The sequence below is a fragment of the Corvus moneduloides genome, chromosome 26, assembly GCF_009650955.1.
Source record: "Corvus moneduloides isolate bCorMon1 chromosome 26, bCorMon1.pri, whole genome shotgun sequence".
NCBI lineage: Eukaryota > Metazoa > Chordata > Aves > Passeriformes > Corvidae > Corvus > Corvus moneduloides.
Genome location: NC_045501.1, coordinates 5,243,280 through 5,264,049, shown reverse-complemented (window position 1 = coordinate 5,264,049; position 20,770 = coordinate 5,243,280). Strand labels below are relative to the sequence as shown.

Sequence of the window (20,770 nt, the reverse complement as noted above, 5' to 3'; positions counted from 1 at the left end):
TGGTCAAAGGTGATTCCTCCGTGTAGTAAAGCACGGCAGGGGAAGGAAAGGGCGGTGAACGCGGCACCGAGCGGACCCGTTATTATTTCCCGAACCTTCGAGGTGCCCCGTTATCCTTCCCCTTCTTCCACCCGCTGGCTGCGGAGGGGGGGTGCGCCACTCCTAAAATGGCGGCTTCAGCAGGAGGAAGCGGAAGCTGGTTGGTTCGCGCGGAGCACGCCGGGAAAGCGGCGCGGGCACGCGGAGGGACCGGGAGCAGGACCGGGATCAGGGTCTGGATCGGGATCAGGGTCTGGATCGGGAGCGGGATCGGGAGCGGGATCAGGATCTGGATCGGGAGCGGGGTCTGGATCGGGACCAGCTTGGTGTCCGGGGGCGGCGGCTCGGGCTGGGGACGGCGGCACGGCGCTGTCAGGGCTGGGGGACCTGGAGCCGAGGTGGCTCAGAGGCTTCAGCGGGGTGCGGGTGGGCCTGGGGGGCAATGACGGGAGCCACGAGGGCGGCACCGGGGGGGCACCGGGGGGACACTGAGGGAGGAACTGGGGGGCACTGCGGGGAGGGGCACTGAGAGAGCTAAGGAGACACAGCGGGCACTGGAGGGGACCCTGAGAGGACCCTGAGGGGCACCGGGGCTCTCCTACAGAGCTTCGAGGACCCCAGGCCGCCCCTCAGCCCTGTTCCCCCCCAGGCCCGAGCCCTCGGCTGACGGCACATCCCAGCCCCCCCTCGGGGCCGCCCCGCCGCCGCCATGGGCAAGAAAAGCAAACTGGGCAAGAGCCGGCGGGACAAGTTCTACCACCTGGCCAAGGAGACGGGTGAGGGCCCTGCCCGCAGCGGGGGACGGGGGGGCTGCCGGCCCTGGGACCCCAATAACCCCCTGCTCCCCCCCAGGCTTCCGCTCCCGCTCCTCCTTCAAGCTGCTGCAGCTCAACCGCAAGTTCCAGTTCCTGCAGAAGGCGCGGGCGCTGCTGGACCTGTGTGCGGCCCCCGGCGGGTGGTGAGTGGGGATGGGCCCCTCAGTGCCCCCAGCTGCCCCAGGGTGTCCTGGGTGCTCCTTGTGGTGTGTCCCTGTCCTCGGCCCCACCCCTGGGAGCGCAGCCCAGCGCCGAGGGCTTTCTTGGGGTGCTGCTGCAGCTTCGCTCCTCTCTGTTCTGCCCAGGCTCCAGGTGGCTTCCAAGTTCATGCCGGTGTCCAGCCTCATCATCGGTGAGTGCTGGGCTTTGGCCAGAGCTGCGGGCAGCGACGTCCAGCCCAGCCCCTGGATGTGACAGGGGAAGGGGATCCTGGGAGGAGGAGGAGGAGGGTGGGGAAGTCTCTTGGGAGCCTCTTTTGAGGGGGTTTTGGTGTCTCTCCTCCACCAGGGGTGGATCTGGTGCCCATCAAGCCCATTCCCAACGTGGTGACGCTGCAGGAGGACATCACCACCGAGAAGTGCCGCCAGGTACCGCCCCAGGTGTCCCCCACTGGCCTGGGGCTGCACAGGTCCCTGTGGGGGCAGGGGGGGCACAGCAGGTGGGGTGGGGCTCTGGGTGAGGGACAGACGGGTGTCCCCATCCCACAGGCCCTGCGCAAGGAGCTGCAGACGTGGAAGGTGGACGTGGTGCTGAACGATGGAGCGCCCAACGTGGGAGCCAGCTGGGTGCACGATGCCTACTCACAGGGTGGGGCTGCGTGGGGACCCGGGGGGACGGGGACATCGCAGTGCTCTCTGAGAATTCCACCCTGGCTGGGGTTGGAAAGGACCTTAAAGCCCCTCCAGTGTCGCCCCTGCCCTGGCAGGGACACCTCCCACTGCCCCAGGCTGCTCCCAGCCCCAATGTCCAGCCTGGCCTGGGCACTGCCAGGGATCCAGGGGCAGCCCCAGCTGCTCTGGGAACCCATCCCAGCCTTCCCCACCGTTCCAGGGAAGGGTCATTCCCTCACTCTCTCTTCTCTCTTGCTGCAGCCAACCTGACCCTCATGGCCCTGAAGTTGGCCTGTGAGTTCCTGTGCAAAGGTGGCTGGTTCATCACCAAGGTTTTCCGTTCCCGGGACTACCAGCCCTTGCTCTGGATCTTCCAGCAGTTCTTCCAGAAGGTCCAGGCCACCAAGCCCCAGGCCTCCCGCAACGAGTCTGCCGAGATCTTTGTGGTGTGCCAGGGTGAGCACCCGCGGGGACCTGGAGCTGCTGGGATGGGGTTGGGAAAACCTGCTGGTGGCTCTGAGCCCTCCATCCCAGGAGGAATGGCTCTGATCCCGCCATCTCAGGAGGAATGGCTCTGATCCCTCCATCCCGGGAGGAGTGGCTCTGATTCCTCTATCCCAGGAGGAACAGCTCTGATCCCTCCATCCCGGGAGGAATGGCTCTGATTCCTCCATCTCAGGAGGAATGGCTCTGATCCCTCTATCCCAGGAGGAATGGCTCTGATCCCTCTATCCCAGGAGGAATGGCTCTGATGGCTCTGACCCCTCCATCCCAGGAGGAATGGCTCTGATGGCTCTGGTTCCTCCATTCTGGGTGGCTCTGATCCCTCTGTCCCATGAGGAATGGTTTCCACGGCTCAGATTCCTCCTGGGATGAAGGAATGGCTCTGACCCCTCTATCCCAGAGGAATGGCTGTGGTTCCTCCATCCCGGGAGGAACGGCTCTCACGGCTCTCATCCTCCATTCTGGGTGTCTCTGATCCCTCCACCCCCAAGGAACGTCTCTCACAGCCCTGACCCCTCCATCCCAGGTTATCAGGCTCCAGACAAAATCGACAGCAAGTTCTTTGACCCCAAATACGCCTTCAAGGACGTGGAGGTTCCCACCAAGTCCGTCAGCGAGCTGGTCAGCAAAAAGAAGCCCAAGGTAGGAGCAAGGCCAGACACACACGGGACTGGGCCTCAGGAGGTTGTGATAATGGGAACTGGTCAGGAAAATGAAAGGTTTTGGGATGGGCAGTGTTGGAAGAGCCAGTCTGGGGGAGGTTTGGAGCCTGAAGTGGGGATTGTGAGGCTGGGGCTGGGTCAGTTCAACCCTGCAGGGGTTGGGCACAGGGTTTGTGTCTCTGGGGTGGCTTTAGGACAGTGAATCTGTGTCAGGCGGCCTCAGCTGAGCACGGAGCTGGCACAAACCTGTCATTGCCAGCTCCTGTGTCTGAGCTGGAGCTGGGAGCTGCTGCTGGCCTGGGGCTGGTGACTCGTCCTAGCTCAGGCTCAGGCTGGGAACGATTCCTGAAGTCCTCAAGTACAAGCCACAGACACGTTCAGGTGGCCACTGCAGCAAGACACGAGTTAGGCGACCCCATCCGCCCTTGGGGGCTGGTGGCAGCTGCCTGGCTGTCCCCTGCCCTGGCCACCACAGCCCCTTTTCCCCCCAGGCCGAGGGCTACGCTGAAGGTGACACCACCCTCTACCACCGCTTCACCCTCATGGACTTCCTCAAGGCTCCCAACCCCGTGGACTTCCTCTCCAAGGCCAACGAGGTGTGTGCCTGTCCCTGTCCTTGTCCCTGTCCTGTGGAGGGGAGGCTGGGATTGAAATCCCTTTCCCTGTGCCAGATCACTCTGGGGGACGGGGAGCTGGAGAACCACAGCTCCACCACGGAGGAGCTGCGCCAGTGCTGCAGGGACATCCGAGTGCTGGGCCGCAAGGAGCTCAGGTGCTGGGGACACTGGGCCAGCCACACGACCCCGCTGGGCCTGGGGGAGAGCCACACCCCCCAGCTGGGGCTGCTGGCTGTCCCTAACAGCTGCCACCCCGCCCAGGGCCCTGCTGAACTGGAGGACGAAGCTGCGGCGGTTCCTGGCCAAGAAGTTGAAGGAGCAGGCGAAGGAGTTGGATATCAAGTAGGACCAGGGCTGTCCCCAGGCTGGGGTGGGGCTGTCCCCAGCACAGCTCCTCTGAGCTCCTTCCTTTTGGCAGCCTGAGCTCCGCTGAGGAGGAGGAGGGCAGGGAGGAGGAGAAGAAGGAGAAGATGGAGGCGAAAGCTGCAGCTGCTGAGGAGGCGAAGGAGGAAGAGGAGGTGGAGCTGGCCCTGGCAGAGATGAAGGCCGAGGAGCTGGCAGAGCTGAAGAGGTAGAAAGAGGAGAGATGGGGACAGCGGGTGGCAGTGCCAGAGCCTGTCTCTGACAGGGGGGCTTTGTGGGTTGGGGCTCCTCCAAGCAGCTGTTCCCGGCTGTCCCAGCACCGGGGCTGGCAGTGCTGTGGCTGTGGCTGAGCCTCTGGGATGTTTGTGTGGGGAGGGGACAGTGTGGCCTCATCCCTTTGGCTCCCCCAGGAAGAAGAAGAAGATCCTGAAGGAGCAGCGGAAGCAGCGGGAGCGGGTGGAGCTGAAGATGGACCTGCCCGGGGTGTCCATCGCCGACGATGGCGACACCAGCATGTTCTCCCTGCGCAGCATCCACAGGACCCCGGTGCGTGGGGACAGCTCCCAGGGACATCGGGGCGGGGCAGGGCCTGGTGTGTGACCTGTGTCACTGTGTCACTGTGCCAGTGTGTCACTGTGTCACTGTCAGTGTGTCACTCGTGTCACTGTCACTGTGTCACTGTGTAACTGCGTCACTGTCACTGTGTCACTGTGTAACTGTGTCACTGTATCACTCATGTCACTCGTCTCACTGTGCCAGTGTGTCACTGTGTCACTGTGCCAATGTCAGTGTGTCACTCATGTCACCGTGTCACTGTGTCACTGTGTCACTCATGTCACTGTGTCACTTGTGTCACTGTCACTGTGTCACTGTGTCACTGTGTCACTCATGTCACTGTCACTGTGTCACTTGTGTCACTATCACTCATGTCACTGTGTCACTGTGTCACTGTGTCACTGTGTATGCCGTGCTGCAGCTGCTGGATGAGCTGTCCCGGGGGGACATGGCCTCGGCTGACGCCCTGCTGGAGATCGGCCCCGGCGATGATGACATTTACGTGTCGGATCACGATGAAGGGGACGACGTGTCCCTGGCCAGCGACCTGGACCCGGAGGAGCTGCTGGAGATCGAGGCCCGGCAGCGGAAGCTGGAGCGGGAGCGGGGTGGGAAGAGGTGAGAGGGGAGAGAGGAGAGGGGAGAGGCGTCCTGGGGCAGGGGCTGCCCTGGGAGCAGCTCCAGGAGACACTGATCCTGCTGCTCCGTGTCACAGGGCGAAGGTTAAGCAGAAGGAAGAGGAGGAGGACGAGGAAGAGCAGGAAGTGGAGAATCCTCTGCTGGTGCCCCTGGAGGAGAAGTCGGTGCTGGAGGAGCGACAGACCAGCCTGTGGTTTGGGAAGGTGGGGCCCACCTGTGGGGCAGGAATGATGGAGCAGCCTCGGCCCCAGCAGCTTCCCAGGACTGTCCTGGGGCTGACCCCCATTCCCCAGGGCTGACCACCCCTCCCTGGGGCTGACCCCCCCTCCCTGGGGCTGACCCCCATTCCCTGGGGCTGACCCCCCCTCCCTGGGGCTGACCACCCCTCCCTGGAGCTGACCCCCCCATTCCCCATCCCAGGACGCCTTCGCCGGCATCGAGGATGACGCGGACGAGGAGCTGGAGTTGGGGCAGGCCCAGATGTTGGCTGAGAGGCAGCGCGAGGCTCAGAGAGGTGAGGGGACGCAGAGGGACGGTCCCACAGCCCTGGGGCACCGGGTCCTGAGCAGCAGCGTGGAAGGGTTTGGGTGTGAAAGGAGCTTGAGGAGCATCCAGTTCCAGCCCGTGCCATGGGCAGGGACAGCTGCCACAAGACCAGCAGCTGTTCCCAGCCTGTGTCGTTAACGAGTGCAGTGTTAATGAGCAGGATCTCTGGAGGAGTCTGCGGCAGGGTGTGCCTTGGCTCTGTCTCACCCAGTGGCTCCCGTTCCCAGACAAAACAACACAAAAAGGGCAGAAGAAGAAGAAGAAGAGGGTGGCTGAGGAGGAGGCTGCAGCTGAGCCCAGCCCTGCGGCAGCCACGGCCCCTGATGCCAGCACAGCTCAGGAGGAGCAGAGCAGTGACGATGACAGCAGCAGTGAAGACGAGAGGTGAGGCTGAGGGGGGTCTGGGTGTCCTCCCCAACTCCACAGTCCCGGAGAGCTGAGGGACCCCAGCCCTGCCCGCTCCTCTCCACAGGCCACTGGCACCGGTGGGGAGGAAGCAGGGCCGTGTGGAGCCCTGTGGCTTCGAGGTGGTGCCCATTGAGAACCCAGGTGAGTGAGGGGACATGGGGGTCCCTTGGGAGGGATGGGAGGCAGGGACAGACCTGGGGGTCCCTCGGGAGGGATGGGAGGCAGGGACACACCTGGGGGTCCCGTGGGAGGGACAGGAGATGGGCAGGGGGCAGACCATGCTCCCCAGAGCTGCTCCGCAGTTCCTGGGCTGCAGCCAGGCCGAGCTTTCTCGTGTCCCACAGTGAAAAGAGCCCTGGATGCAGAGGGCCTGGCCCTTGGCTCTGTCATCGTCACCTCCAAAAAGGCCCGGCGGGACCTCATCGACGACTCCTTCAACAGGTACCTGGGGGCTGCAGGGGCTGTTCCCCAGCAGGGCAGGGGAGGTGGGGCCCCCACGTCCTGCTCACAGCTCACCTGAGCCCCCCAGGTACTCCTACAACGAGGAGGAGGGGGAGCTGCCCGAGTGGTTCACGGAGGAGGAGCGGCAGCACCGGCGCCGGCAGCTGCCCGTGGACAAGCAGACGGTCGAGGCCTATCGGCAGCGCTGGAGGGAGATCAACGCCCGCCCCATCAAGAAGGTGGCGGAGGCCAAGGCCCGCAAGAAGCGGAGGGTGAGTGCGGGGTGGGCTCCCAGGGGTGCTCTGAGTCCTCTCCCAGCGCCTCAGTCCTTCCTCTGAACCCCCTGTCCCTCCTCCGATCCCCCTGTCCCATCTCTGATGCCTCATCCTGCTCTGACCCCCCTGTCCCCCCTCTGATCCCCCATCCCTCCTCCAACCTCCATCCCTCTGCTGCCTCCCCCGTTCCTCCTCCAACCCCCTGTCCCACCTCCAACCCCTCTGTGCCCCCTGTGACCCCCTGTCCCCCTGGCTGTCCCCCAGATGCTGAAGAAGCTGGAGCAGATGAAGAAGAAGGCCGAGGCCGTGGTGAGCACCGTGGACATCTCGGAGCGGGAGAAGGTGGCCCAGCTGCGCCGGTGAGTGGCCGAGCCAGGATCCAGCTCCTCCCTTTGGGGCTGGGCTGACTGCTGGGGCCATGTCCCTGCAGCCACAGGGACAGCTCTGTGTCCCCAGCCAGGCTGATGCGGGGCTGGCAGAGCCCAGAGCAGGGCTGGGAGCCGATGCTGTCCCCACACTGGCTGGGGTTTGGTTGTTGTCCCACCCAGACTCACCCTGACCTTCGTCCTTCTCCTGCAGCATCTACAAGAAGGCCGGGCTGGCCAAGGAGAAGCGCCAGGTCACCTACCTGGTGGCCAAGAAGGGCGTGGGACCCCGGGTGCGGCGTCCCCCGGGTGTCAAGGGCCAGTTCAAGGTGGTGGATAGCCGCCTCAAGAAGGACGTGAGGGCTCAGAAGCGCAAAGAGCAGAAGAAAAAGCGCCACAAGTGAGGTGGGAGCGGCTCCATCCCCAGCAAGGGACTCAGCTCGGGGCACAGGGCTGGCTCCTGTCCCCCACTGCCACCTCAGGAGCCCTGGGGACAGGGCTGGGGCTCAGCCACACCTTGCTCAGTCTGTGCCTTGCTGTGGCAGTGCCTCGTGCCCTGCTCTGGGGCAGGGAGGGGTCATTTGGCCCCAGCGCTGCGGCCCCAGCCCCCTGCCCATGGCCACAGCTCCAGGTGTCACCAGGCTGGCTCTGCTGGCTGAGATCACAGGAGCATCCACGCCAGCCTCAGCTGTCCCCAGGGACGCTGTGCCTCTGGGGGACGTCCCTGGGCCGGATTTGTTGCTCAGGTGGCAGGACAGGGGTGCCTCTGCCCAGAGCGGCTGCTCGAGGACGGCGGCGTTTAACCGCAGTGGGAGCCTGCCCGGGGCTGTGTCCTGCACCTGAGGGAGCTGAGGGAGCCCTGCTGGCACTGCCACGGCCCCTTGTGCCGGGTGACAGGCGGAGAGGGCGCTGCTGGCTGGGTCTGTGCATCTGCTCGTGCCAAGGGAGCCCAGCCCCTCAGCCACCCTGGCCCCCTCTGTCCCCACCCCCGCCTGGGGTAGGACCCCCACACACAAAGACCAAGAGTAAAGAAGTGCTTGACTAAATGTCTTTATTTGGACCCAGGGCAGGGTCTGGGGTGCACCAGGCCCTGGCTTCTCTCCACGAGGCTGCTGAGTGCTTTGTGCTGGGCTTGCAGTGTCCCCAAGGCCCTCGTGGTGACACTGGCACCGTGGCAGTGCTGGGGACGGGGCTGGGGTGGCACTGTGGCTCCCAGGGAGGCTGAGGGGTGGTGGGGACCTGCCGGGGATGTCCTGGCAGGAGGGAGGAGCTCTGGGTCCCCTTGAGGTGCTGTGGGGAGGGGAGAGGCCAGAGCTGGCCCCCCAGAGTCCCCGTGCAGGGGTGGCAGGAGGTGGCCCCGGGCTGTCCCTGTGCAGTTCCCGCTGTGGCTGCTCAGCCGAGTCCGGCGCGTGGCGGGGCCAGAGGAGCCGTGCGTGTCCTTGGGCCTGGGGGAGGGAGCTGTGGCTCCATCCAGAGGGGCCCTGCTGGGGGCCAGTGGTGCTGGGCCACCTCGTGGCCCCGTGGAGGGTCGGGGCCATGGCCAGGGTGGGAGCAGAAAGCTTCAGCCACCGCTGTCCTTGGTGGCTGCAGGAGCTGGGGCAGGGATGGGCTGGCAGGCTCCAGGCTGGGTTAGACGTTGTCCTCCTCTTCAAAATGGAATATGGGGTCCTGTGAGAGGAGAGTCCCCACAGCCCCCCACCACCCCCCTTGGTTGCCCCAGAGCCTCTGGCTGAGCCCCATCCCCTGTGTGACCCCAAATCCCGGCGTGGGGAGCTCCAGGGGGTGGCTGGAGGAAGGCCAGGGCTGATGGGGGCTGGGGCCCCTGAGAGAGGCACAGCACCTCTCTGCACCCCCAGCCTGGACACCTGGGCCCTCCCTGGCCTCTGCCCCCAGCTCTGGCCAGCAAACCCCCAACAATCAGTGCGGGACTCCAGGATGGGCTCCTCCATCCCCCGGGGCTCAGCACAGCCCAGGGTGGCCATCCAGGGTGGCTGGGTCCCCATCAGGGTCCCGAGGGTGGGGTGACCCCTGGCCTGGCAGGCTCAGCCCCTACCTGAGCTGGGGGGTGCGGTGTAGGCCACGTCCACACGGTCACCTGCAAGGGAGGGGTGGTGACCATGGGGCGGGAGGAGCTGCTCCCTGAACGAGCCAAAGCTCATCAGGGTGAGCTGGGAGCTCAGCCAGACCCCACTGAGCCACGGGGGCCGCCGGGGTGGCAGCAGGGCCAGGGGACACGGCCCCGCAGGGCTCACCTGTCTCGTAGTAGTCGTACAGGGACACGGTGGCCGGCTGGAGGTTGCTCACCGGGAAGTCCTGCTGGGCTCGGAAGGAAAAGGTCTCCTCCTGCTTGCTCAGCTGTGGAGACAGCACAAGGGGGAGGTGCAGCCACCCACCGTGGGGAAATCCCCCTGGTCCCAGGGCTCCTGCTCCTGCCCCCCTCTCACCTGCTCCAGGTAAATGGTCACCTGGTCGGGCTGCACCTCCACCTTCTTCACCAGGCTGTGCATCTTCAGCTGCAGGGACACGGCTCAGGAAGGGCCACAGCCGCTCCCTGGGTGTGTCCCTCCGTGTCCCACAGCGCCCGAGGGGCAGGCACCTGTGGGATGGGGTATCTCTCCCCTGACCACCCTGGGGGGCTCCTCACCTCCACCACGGATTTCTTGTCCGGGCTGTAGCCCGATGGCAGCTTGGCCTCGATGACGACCATGTTGGTGACAGGACGCTCCCCGCTGTACCTGCAAGGACAGAGCCCCGGGGTGGGCTTGGGGCTTCCCTCCCTCCCTGGCTGCTCCTGTCCCCCCCAAACCCGGGACAGCCCCGTCCCTACCGTGCCCAGAGCCGGAGGAGGAACTGGGGGTTCTGTGTGCCCGGCAGCGGCTCCGTCTGCACCCGCAGCTCAAACGCCCCCGTGCTGGGAGGGGGGGGCACGTTGTAGCGCAGGGTCACCTGGGGGGCAGCACCGGGTGAGGCCAGCCAGGGGCCGGGGCCGGGGCCGGGGAGCCCAGGCTGTACCCACCTGCACCAGGGCACAGCCCTGCCCGCGGGCTCGCAGCCCGTAGGTGCCCGGCAGCTCGGGCAGGGCCGCCCGCTGCAGCACCAGCCGGTTGCTGCTGTCCAGCACGAAGTCCTGCGCTGTCCCCTTGGGCGCTGTCACCGTCACCGTGAAGTCCCCATTGCTGCCGTAGGTCAGGGCGGCGTATTTGGCCAGGGCTTGCAGGGCCACCACGGTGTCCTGGGCACGGGGACAGCGCCGGGCTCAGCCCCGAGCGCAGCTCCCAGGAGGGGCCGGTTCGGAGCCCCGGGCCGGTACCTGCGTGGAGGCGAAGCCCCCGTAGGGGTTCTGCTGCTTGCAGAGCCAGCGGACGATGCGGGCCGCCGTGCCCAGGTCAGCCGGGGACACGGAGGGCTGCGACAGGTAGGCCAGCAGGACATAGGCCGTCATCTCCACCTCGGCCGGCGCGGCCGCGGCCCAGGACGGCTCCGGGGGCTTCTGAGCCTGCCCCTTCCTGCGCCAGGAGAGCTGTCCGTCTGCGGGACAAGGGCCCGGCCGGGCTGGGCTGAGCGGGGCTGGGCCGGGCCGGGCCGGGCCGAGCCGAGCCGAGTTGAGCTGAGCCGGGCTGGGCTGAGCTGGGCTAGGCTGGGCTGGGCTGGGTTGAGCTGAGCTGAGCTGAGCTGAGCTGGGCTAGGCTAGGCTGGGCTGAGCTGAGCTGAGCTGAGCTGAGCTGAGCTGAGCTGAGCTGAGCTGAACTGAGCTGGGCTGAGCTGGGCTGGGCCGGGCCGGGCTGGGCTGATCTGGGCCGATCTGGGCTAGATTGGGCCGGGCTGATCTGGGCCGATCGGGGCCGATCTGGGCCGGGCCGGGCCGGGCCGGGCGGGGCTTTCTCGCAGAGGCGGTGGCGGTACCTGCGCTGACGCTGTGCTGGGCCAGGCGCTGCAGCTGCGCCCGCTGCTGCTCCCGCAGCCCCGCCAGCCCAAACACGTAGGCGAGCAGGGCTTGCGTGTAGGGGTTGTCCGTGGGAGAGGCCTCCAGGCACTTCAGCGCTGAGCTCAACGCCGGCTCCTGCCGTGGCAGCGGAGTCAGGAGCCGGCCCAGGACATGGGGCTCGCTCAGAGACCCCGGTGCTGCCCAGCGAGACCAACTGTGCCCAGTTCGGGCTGCGAGGTGGCCTGGAACGGCCAACCCCCTGTCCCAGCAGCCGTCCCCACCCCCCAGCCCCTGTGGGGACACTGGGCCCGTCCTCACCAGCGTGGGCAGCCCCAGCTCCAGCATCGCTGCCGCCACGTACGCCGAGAGCGAGAGCTCGTCCGAGACCCCGCCCTGCAGGGGGACAGCGGGACGCGGGTCCGGCCGGGCTGTGGCACCAGCACGGGGACCCCCCCCGTGCCCAGACCACACTCCGGGTCCCCAGGCCAGCCCCTGCCCCACCTGCAGGGCGTTGTTGAAGAGTTTGCCCACGCTGCGGAAGCAGCCGCTCTCCCTCTGGTGCCGCCGCAGCCACCGCAGCGCGTCCGTGATGTGCCGCTCCTCGATGGCCACGTAGGCGCGGGCCTGCCCGAAGGACTTGAGGACAAACGCGGTCAGCCTGGAGCCAGGGACACATCACAGGGCCGGGGGTCAGCGCGGGGGTGCCCTGGGGGGCAGGAGGAGCCCCGGGTGCAGCTGCAGAGCCCTCACCAGGTGTTGCCCTCGCGATCGCTCTTCCCGAAGGCGCTGTAGGAGCCGTCGTCGTGTTTGTAGAGCAGCTCCCGCTGGTACCCTGCGGCAGGACACGCGGACAGGGCATTCTTCCCGTGCCCAGGGGAGCCACGCGCAGTGGGGAGGGGGCTGTGTGTCCCTCCCAGCGGGGGGTCAGGGTGCCACTGACCGCTCTGCAGGAAGCCCTGTGCCTTGGCGCGGATGTCCGGCAGCAGCTGCCCGGTCTTCTCCAGGTACTGCTGGATGTAGATGTTGGGGGCAAAGCGAACCATGTTCTGCTCCCCACAGCCGTAGGGCATGGCCAGGAGACTGTCCAGGTTCTGCAGGGCGTTGCCCAGGATGTCACCTGTCCCAGGGGGACACGCCATCAGCTGTGCCCCTGCCACCAGCGCCCGTGTCCCCTTCCGTGTCCGCTCCGGCTGGTGCCACGTCCTGCCGAGCGGGGAGAGCTCCGCACCCACCCTGTCCCCGCGGTCCCCAGGCCCCCCGGCCTGTCCCTTACCCATCACAGTGACGTGGGCTCTCTGGGAGCTCTCCAGGATGTTTGCAGGAATCTCCAAGGAGACTTCCTCAGCACCTGTGGGGACACAGGGCTGTGACAGTGGGAATGCCCAGCTGCTCCCGGCCTGCCCCGTGGCAACCTCACCCAGCCCCTTCCCGCCCAGGCACCCTGGCCCTTGGCTCTTCTGGGCTGGTGGCCCTTGTGACCAGTGGCCAAGCACCCCTGTCCACATCCCCCGGTGCTGCTGGACACCCCTGGCCGGTCCTACCTTCCTGGCAGAGCAGGGAGCTGTGAGCCTTCTCCACCAGGATCCCCCCGGGCTGTGAGGAAGCAGCACCAGAGTCAGTCAGGAGGAGGGACCTGCCTGTCCCCCTGTCCCCTGGGTCACCCTGGCTTCACGTCTGGCTGCTCTCCCACTGCCCCCCAAGGGCTGCTTGCATCCTGCTCCCAAATCCATCCCATTTTCCTCCTCCACAACGCTCTGACCTGCACCAGCAGGGGCTTTATCACGGTGTCCACGCGGCCCTGGGCCGGCACCAGGGGCAGCTCGTTGCCACAGGGCTCGGTGGAGCTGAGGGCCTCGGTGCTCACGGTGATGTTCACCTGCCCTGCAGGTGCAGACGCAGCCCTCAGTCCCCAGGGAGCCCCCAAACCTGAGCGTAGCCCCTGGGCTTGGCCTGGGGCGGGCTGGACTGGGCTGGGGGTGCCCCGGAAGAGTGGGAGTGGAGCGAGGGAGAACTCCCCAGGTGCCGTGGGGTTTGTTCCTGCCCTCCCCACCCCTGAGCGGGTCCCCGGGCAGCAGGGCGGGGTGGTGGCAGCTCTGTACCCAGGCTGGTGGCTCTCACACCCCACTGGAAGGTCTTGGCTTCGTCTGCACAGACACAGCTGCTGTAGCTGTCCCCTGCGCCTGGTGACACCTCCAGCTCCGCCGACTCCGCCAGCGTCACCTGAACCTGCGGGGCACGGCCACGGCTCCATCAGCCCCTGCCAGCCCCCAGAGCCAGGCTCACCTGCCCAGCCCTCACTGAACCTGCTGGGCACGGCCACGGTTCCATCAGCCCCTGCCAGCCCCCAGGCTCCCCTGCCCGTCCCCGCTCACCCTCAGGCACTGGCGCAGGTAGTTGAAGACGCTGGCCCTGAGGGTGAAGGTCTCGTGGCGCACCACGGCGTAGGGCAGCGCCAGCTCCACGAAGAACGGCTGGAAGGCCGTGAGGGTGACAGCAGGGGACAGCCCCAGGCCCTGCGGGGCCGTGCAGAACATCCCAGCCTCCCACTCCGTGATGGCGTCGGGCACTGTCACCGTCACCTCGGCAGAGCCGCCCTCCCTGCGGCACGGAGAACATCATGAGGCCACGCCACCACGGCCGGTGGCATCGCCTGAGTGGCACCGCTGCGACACTGCTGGTGCCATCCCGCAGGGACAAGGAGTCCTGAGGTCCCCAACTCCCTTCCCTTGGGAGCTGTCCTCTCTCACCCCACAGGGACCAGGTCCCACAGCCACGTCTCTGGGAAGTACGTCCGGGGGGCTGGGGGCTCTTCCCTGTCCTGGATGACCTGGATGGCTGGGCTGGGCATGCTCATGAGTACTGAGACATCTTCGCTTTCTGCCGTGAAACGGGACAGTAGCACCTCTCCTGGAAAAGGCAGAGCAGAACTTGGGGGCCTCAGGTCTCAGCCAGACCTGACCTGCAGCCAGCACAAAGGTGACCAAAATCCTCTTCCATCCTCTTTGATGCCGAGGGTATTTTCTGGATGGCTCCGAGTCTCCCTGAGGACACGACAGCCAGGACTGGCCACCGGCTCTTTGCTCTTTTCAGCACAAGGGCTGTGCTCACCTCTAGGAGCAGGGACTCCAAACATTATCAACCTTGGCAAGCAATCCCCCCTGGTCTTGGCATTGGTGAAGAGCTTCAGGGCTGCATCCTGTGGAAAAGCAGAGGTTGGGCACCTCCTCCAGCCAGCAGGAGGAATATCCCCATTCCAGCAGTGAGCAGTCAGCCCCAGGGCTACAGAAAACACGTGGAGAAGGAGCCTGGGCTTGGCAGGAAAGGGAAGGTCCTTTGCCACAGGTGTGGCTTTCCCCGCACTTGGGCAAAGCACGGGCGGCTCCGGGGTGGGGAGGAACCGGGCGGGGAGAGCTTCACCTGGAATAACTTGTAGGTTTCCATCTTGGAGTCGTCCCAGTAGAAGTGACAGGGTGATTCATCCTGGATGCTGGGGGGGTAGCTGAATTCGGGCAGTGCTTTGTAGACCTGGGAATGAACATGTGCAAAATCCTCAATTTCGGAGCGCAGAGCTCTGCCCGGGAGCCACCGCGGCACCGGGTCCCTGCGAGGGAGGGACACCTGAGCCAGTGGCACCCCACCCCCAGCCAGGCTGCTCCTGGGGCTGCACCGGGACCCCAGGCAGGGCCAGCACTCACGGCCTCGGCGTTGAGCTCAGCCTCGGGCTTCAGGAGCAGCACACTGCGATCCACGGCTCGCACGGCGCACAGCGAGCCCGGGGCCGCCCCCAGCTGCAGCCTCAGCGCCGCCCCAGGCAGGGCCCTGGCCTCTGAAAACGCCATCGTCACCTGCGCAGGGACAGCAGGGGACGGGGCAGAGGGCGGTCACCTCCCGTGGAGGGGCAGGACCGAGCCACGGGAGAGCTCTTCTTGGAGGGTTTGGGGACCAGGGAATGGGTTGAGAGACCGCGGCACTGCGATGCACCGGCAGCGGGATGGATCCCGAGGCAGCAGCCATGGACAGCCCAGCTCCTCTCACCTGGTTGGGGAAGCACTTGGCCACGTAGAGCTCGGTGCTGTCAGCCACCATCTCGCCGTTGGGCAGCACCACGTAGACCAGAAACCTGGCCATGGGCGCCAGCTCCAGCCCGATGGGCAGCTCCAGGGAGATGGAGACCCTCTGTCCTGGAGCATGGAAAGGGGGCGGATGTTACCCAGGGAAGCTGCGGCTGCTCCAGCCCTGGAAGCGTCCGAGGCCGGGTTGGACAGAGCTTGGAGCACCCTGGGAGAGCGTAAGGTGTCCCTGCCCACGGCAGGGGGGGGATGGGATGGGCTTGGAGGCCCCTTCTAACCCAAATCGTCCCGTGGTTCTGTGAGGAGCAGGCACAGGGAGCAGAGCCCTGTGCAGCCCCTCCGTGCCGTGGGACCTACCAGGCTCTGCAGAGACCTCTTTCTTGAAGATGGTGGTGATGGTCCCCTTGGCCAGGATCTGCAGAGGAGGGAGTGAGAACAAAACTGGTGCTGTGGAATCAAAGTGCCCTGATGGAGGACGGACCCACCATGGATGTTCTGGGATGATTTCTGACCATGCCCAATCTCCAGCCCCCCAACACCTCCCATGGGGGTGCAGGCCCAACAGTGGCAGCAGCCACCGCCTCCGACAGGTCCCTCAGGCTCTCCAGGACTGGTTGCTCATTGTCCTGTCCCCGGGGACACCACCACGAACGTGTGGGGAAGTGTGGCCCTTCCCACACAACCGCGCTGATTCCTGCTGCCCTCCCTCCCCAAGCCGGGGCTCACCATGAAAACCAGATCCAGGTTCTTCAGCCCACTACCTAAAGCCTCCTTGCTGAAGATGGAATCCACGTGGAACAGCTGGGGCCGGCCGCAGGGCAGCTCCCCCTCCGGGTCGCGGATGTGCAGGAAGCTCCCACTCTTCGATGAGAAGGGCATGACTGACAGAAAGGCATCCTCATGGGTGACTCCTGAGTGCTCGTCCTGGCTCTGAGCTGTCCTGCTGACTTGAGCCTGAGGTGGGAATCCGGGGCTGAATCCATGCAGCAGCCCCCGAGGTGTCGCTGGTGCAGCTCCAAGGCCCCACCCCGCTGCAGGAGGCAGCTCAGGGACCCCCGAGGGGGGGCGCGGGTGGGGGCCTTACCCGCAAGGAGACCCTGCCACTCCAGCCAGAGGCGTCCAGCTGGAAGGAGGCTCTCCCCGAGCTGTCTGTCAGGAAGCTTTGGGTCTTCTCTTGTCCCTGGTTCCAGACAAAGAGCAGGACCTGCCTCTGGGGCAGCCCGGAGCCGTCGGCGCTCTTCAGCCGGATCTGTGCGGGAGGGAAGGGGAGATGCCGCGGTTTGGGGCTGCAGCCGTGGCAGAACGGGGCTGGGGGTGGGCAGGGGCAGGTGAGCCCCGCGGGGAGAGGGAGCTCCCGTTACCATCCCGGTGTAGGGGAGGCCGCGCTTGTAGACGTGATCGGGTTTCTCAAAGGTGACCGTGATCTTCTCGGGTAGAACCTCGCAGCTCTTGGTGCTCTTCATCTCCAGCCCTGCGGGGAGCGAGGGGGAGCTCAGGGTGCTGAGGGACACGGCTTAGCTCCAGCCAGTGCCCCTGTCCCCACGCAGAAAGGGTGCCTGGATATTTGGGCTTTCCTCCTGCAGCTCCCAGCACGGTTTGCATCTCCTACAGGAGCAGCAGAAGCCCTGTGGAATATTTCAGACCTGGTCCAGGGTGCAGCTGGAGGCAGACACTTCCCACCATCGTGAGGGGCCACCCCGGGCCGATGGGCACAGGGACAAGCCCTGCTCTCCTTTGTCTCCAGCCAAGCCAGGCACTCCCGGTGTGAGGAGGTGGCGAGCAAGGGACGAGCTTGGAGAGGAAGCCGCCCCACCAGCCTGGGTGAACCCAACCCCTCTGCGCTGCCAGGACTCAGCGTCCTGCACTGGAAAGGCTTTTTTCCTCTGCTTGGAATTCCAAGTCTTGCCAGGCTGACCTGACTCGCATCTGCACCCAAACCCCATCCCTGCGTGTGCACCCCTAAATCCCAGCAGTGCTTTTGGGTGTTCCTGGAGAAGACCGATCCCGTGGGAGCGCGTGGGGGTGGCCACACCCCGTCCCCACCTGTGCCATCCTCCACCAGCGATGCCTTGACTTCCAGTTTCTTCTCCGTCTCCAAGGTGGTCATGTTGAACGCAGCCAACGAAACCTCTGTGGAAAAGCAGCCGTTCTTCCCCGTCTGGAGGGAGAATCAACCCTGTCAGCAGCATTCCCGGGAAGGAGCCGTCCCAGTGGCAGCCCCAGCGTCCCAGTGGCAGCCCCAGCGTCCCAGTGGCACCCCCAGCGTCCCAGTGGCAGCCCCAGTCCCGCCACGCTCACCTGCCCAGTAACCTGGGTGCAGGTCTCCCTGTAGAGAGGCCAGAGCCTCTGGCTGAGGCACAGGTCAGCCTGGACCTTCCCCTGGACGGGCTTCCCGTAGGTGTAGCTGTGTGGGGGCAGTGGAGAGGCTGTGCTGGGGTGGCCACACCCTGCTGGACGCCCTGATCCCTCCCCGTTCCCTGTTCCCAGCTCACCGCCCGCAGATCTCCACCGGGAACTTCTCGTCCTTCGTCCGCAGCGCGCTGGGGAGATGGATGGTCACCTCAAACTTGGGCAGCACTGGTGGACAAGCACAAGGACAGAGGGTGGTCACTCTGAGGACAGTGCCAACACCGCCTGGGTGGCTGGAGGGGGTCAAGACCTGCTGCCCACGGTGGGATCCCACCTCCCAGTCCCCATGTACCGTATTCCTCCACGCTGAAGGAATGGCTCTTCCCCTCCACGCTGATGGTGTAGGTGCCCAGGGCCGGCTCCGAGGCCAGCGGGAGGGACAAATCCACGATTCCCTGCCGAGGGGTCACCTCCCGCCACTGCGCGATGCGATTCCCGCTGGGATCCTGCACCGGGACACGCGGGATCAGCGCCCGGGGAGCCCAGCAAACAGCCCCTGGCTGCGTCCTGTGTCCCCTCTCCCGGCCCTCCCGTGCCCACCCCACCCCCGGGTGTCCCAAACTGACCTTCAGGAACACCAGGGGCAGCTGGAAGGCAAAGAGAGGATGGTCAGAGGAGCAATTCCATCCCTTGGGGTCTCACCGGGGTGGGCACAGCCGTGGATGGGGTAGAGAGAGGGTTTCCTGTGGGATGCTGTGAACTTCCCAGCCCTCAAGATGCTTTGGGGTGGATTTTGAGCCTGGCTGTGGCCGGGATGAGCCCGAGGGCAGTGCCAGCATGGCACGGACAGGTGGCATCTCCCAGTGCGTTAGGAAGAGTCCAGAACCCCTTTAATCTGGGAAGATCCTGCACTTGCAGAGACCCCAGGGACTGCCCAGGGGTGCCAGAGGCTGAGCCTGCCGGTGCTCCTGGTGTCTGATGCCTTGATGGATATCAGCAGCGCATTCCCTGCTTCCCACTCACCAGGGCTGCATCCCTGGCTGGGAGCTGGCGTGGGCACATTCCCGTGTCACACGTGCCCTCTGCTTTCTCCTTCCCGACCCTGCTGTGCCCGTGAGCAGCACAGGGCACCCCTGCCCCGGGGGCAGCTCCCCGGGCAGGGCTGGCCGGGGCAGCATTCCCGAGGGGAAAGGTGACTCCCACACCTCTCCCACGGCTGGCTGGGACAGTGCAGGGAGCCCTCGGCACCTCGCCACATCCCAGCCCTGCTCTCACCTTCTGGTTGCTGGGGCTCAGGTCTTTGTCCAAAGAGACAACTCGGAACTTCACTGGGAAAGGAAGCGGAGATGGAGGAGTGGCTTCACCCATGGGAAGGTGGATGGAAATCCTCCCTGAGCCCCTCACACAGCAGGGCCTCCGGCAAGCCCTGGCATTGCCCAGGGACATCCCAGGATGATCCCTCCCATTTCCAGGCAGTGCAGGAGCAAGGCTGGGCCTCCTCACCCCTCTCCCCAACCAGGGGGGTCCCCCAGAGCTGGGTGGTTCCTTCTGCCGCCCTCACCTTCCTGCCCAGGCTTGTAGACAGCCTTGTCTGTCTGGATGAAGATCCCGGGCTCCAGGGCTCTCAGCATCACCTTCTTCGACTCGGAGACATTCAGGGAATCTCCCTGGATCGAGACGTGCAGCTCCACGATTTCCTCCTTCCCTGTGGCGGGGGCTGGAGCCTGCAGGGGAACAGCAGGCTCGGGGTGGGGACAAGGACGGTGCCCGGGCTCCCTCGGGGTGACCCAGAGCACTCCCCACCCCTTCCACGAGCCAGGGGCTGGGAAGAAACATCTCCCCAGCGCCCTGCGGGTCCGCAAACGGGATCGTTCCAGCCACGGGATGACTGGGCTGGGCCTGGAGTTCTGTCAGGGTGAGGGGTGAGACTCTGCCAAAAGACGGGGAAGTCACAGGGGAGCCACATCCGCTCCCAGCCCTGTGTGGAGCTGATGGAAAGGGCCTGGAGACCACCCAGGGCCCCCTCCCTGCTGCCGGCTGGTTTGGGGTGGCACTGGGGGGACACTCACGGGGAAGGTGACGTTCAGGTGCAGATGAGGCTCCAGGACCTCTCTCCTCAGCAGGGTGGTGTCCGGGGTCCCGCTGCTCCCCTGCAGCTGGACACAGACCTGGACGGGCCCCTGGAGGTCACTGAGGTGCACCCAGAGCGTGGCAGGGTGGGGGTGGTACAGCACAGCCGGGGACACCACCACGAAACTCCTGGCGAGGACAAGTGACAGGAGAGAGCCCTGGGGGTGAGGCACGTCCCGCACGGCCCCACAGAGACCTGGAAAAGCCCCTGGGAGCACAGGAACCCCCCGAGCCTCCCCTCTCTGCCTCTGGGCTGCCCTTGGCTCCTCAGCTCAGCTCTGCAGGTGAGGGGACAACCACCCTTCAGAGCCACCAGGGCCACCAGGGCCACCAGGGCCATGTCCTCGGTGATGCTGGGCAGGGACAACCCCCCAGGCCGAGCAGCCATCAGGGCATGGGAAGGATTGAATCCCACCAGGAGCTGCCGAGGAGCCGAGGTTAAACCACCCCAGCAGGCACAGACGGACGGGGGAGACTTACGGTGCTGCAGAGGCCCCGGCTGAGAGGAGCAGGATGAGGAGGAGGACGGGAAGGGCTGGAGACCTCATGTCTCCAGCTGGATGTGGATGCTGGGAACAGCCACAGCCTCCTCCTGCAGGTCTGGGATCGCTCTGGATCCGCCTCTGCCCCGCTGCAGGCTCGGGAATGGGATCTTTGTGTCCTGTGCAGGGAGGAAATGGGGGCTGGCAGAGGAACCCCAGGCACCTGCAGATAAAGTCCGGGCAATGTTTGCCCTCTGGCCACGGCCTCCAGGGGTCAAGGATCGCAGGGAATTTTGCAAATATTAGGAAAGGTTCCTGGAGGTTCAGTGTGGGGCAGGAGCCACCTCCACATGGATTTGCTGGGAAATGGTGTCAGGAGGCAGCGGGAACAAATGGAAAACAAAAACAGGGAGCACAACACAAGGAGAGGCTGGGAGCTGGGGTGACTTCTCAGAAATGGAAAATTTACACGTATTTCAAAGTGAACCGAGTTTGGGCTGATCACGTGTCCCAGGCTGGCTTTTTGCCCGGTTTTCTCCAGTTTTACTCAATCTGGACAGAGGAACAGGGCAGTGTTGGGATGTGGCATCGCTCCCTCTGCTCCCATTCCACACGTGGCAGCTGGACACCTGCCAGGGCAGGGCCGAGCTGCTTCCCTCTGTCCTGGTGGGAATTTGGGACAGTTGAGGAGCTCCACGACAGCCCCACGGTGTCCTGAGCACATCCCCTGCTCCAGGGCCTTGCAGTTCCCTTCC

At 65.5% G+C, this 20,770-nt stretch overlaps 2 protein-coding genes across 4 annotated transcripts; one reads left to right on the top strand and one right to left on the bottom strand.

The window, feature by feature from the left end:
- The first annotated feature begins 168 nt into the window (after positions 1–168).
- Positions 169–8,105, top strand: FTSJ3 (FtsJ RNA 2'-O-methyltransferase 3). 3 transcript variants are annotated; one of them, XM_032134073.1, is made up of 22 exons: positions 169–272; positions 689–815; positions 892–997; positions 1,160–1,206; positions 1,362–1,441; positions 1,562–1,661; positions 1,946–2,140; positions 2,715–2,830; positions 3,342–3,446; positions 3,522–3,622; positions 3,729–3,809; positions 3,886–4,038; positions 4,241–4,376; positions 4,807–5,003; positions 5,101–5,227; positions 5,445–5,538; positions 5,798–5,954; positions 6,043–6,119; positions 6,323–6,419; positions 6,508–6,691; positions 6,959–7,053; positions 7,274–8,105. In XM_032134073.1, exons 2-22 carry the CDS (start codon positions 749–751, stop codon positions 7,461–7,463), a joined length of 2,505 nt encoding a protein of 834 aa, XP_031989964.1. In that variant the 5' UTR covers positions 169–272; positions 689–748; the 3' UTR covers positions 7,464–8,105. The 3 variants fall into 3 exon arrangements, with proteins under 3 accessions (XP_031989964.1, XP_031989967.1, XP_031989965.1); XM_032134076.1 differs by having other exon boundaries at positions 207–290; XM_032134074.1 differs by lacking the exon at positions 169–272 and having other exon boundaries at positions 547–815.
- On the bottom strand, positions 8,094–20,224 carry LOC116455791 (alpha-2-macroglobulin-like protein 1). The gene is made up of 36 exons (XM_032134072.1): positions 20,014–20,224; positions 19,473–19,662; positions 18,965–19,127; positions 18,679–18,731; positions 18,030–18,050; positions 17,756–17,909; positions 17,547–17,631; positions 17,353–17,458; positions 17,098–17,212; positions 16,416–16,525; positions 16,139–16,303; positions 15,781–16,008; positions 15,412–15,469; positions 15,020–15,165; positions 14,680–14,829; positions 14,402–14,509; positions 14,093–14,180; positions 13,732–13,891; positions 13,357–13,582; positions 13,084–13,210; positions 12,744–12,865; positions 12,526–12,577; positions 12,258–12,332; positions 11,925–12,101; positions 11,735–11,816; positions 11,486–11,642; positions 11,303–11,377; positions 10,963–11,119; positions 10,370–10,587; positions 10,076–10,291; positions 9,887–10,005; positions 9,704–9,794; positions 9,504–9,572; positions 9,312–9,414; positions 9,113–9,154; positions 8,094–8,705 (listed from the first exon to the last, which is right to left on the bottom strand). The coding sequence occupies exons 1-36, from the start codon at positions 20,079–20,081 to the stop codon at positions 8,689–8,691; spliced, it is 4,293 nt and encodes a 1,430-aa protein (XP_031989963.1). The 5' UTR covers positions 20,082–20,224; the 3' UTR covers positions 8,094–8,688.
- Positions 20,225–20,770: the final 546 nt, after the last annotated feature.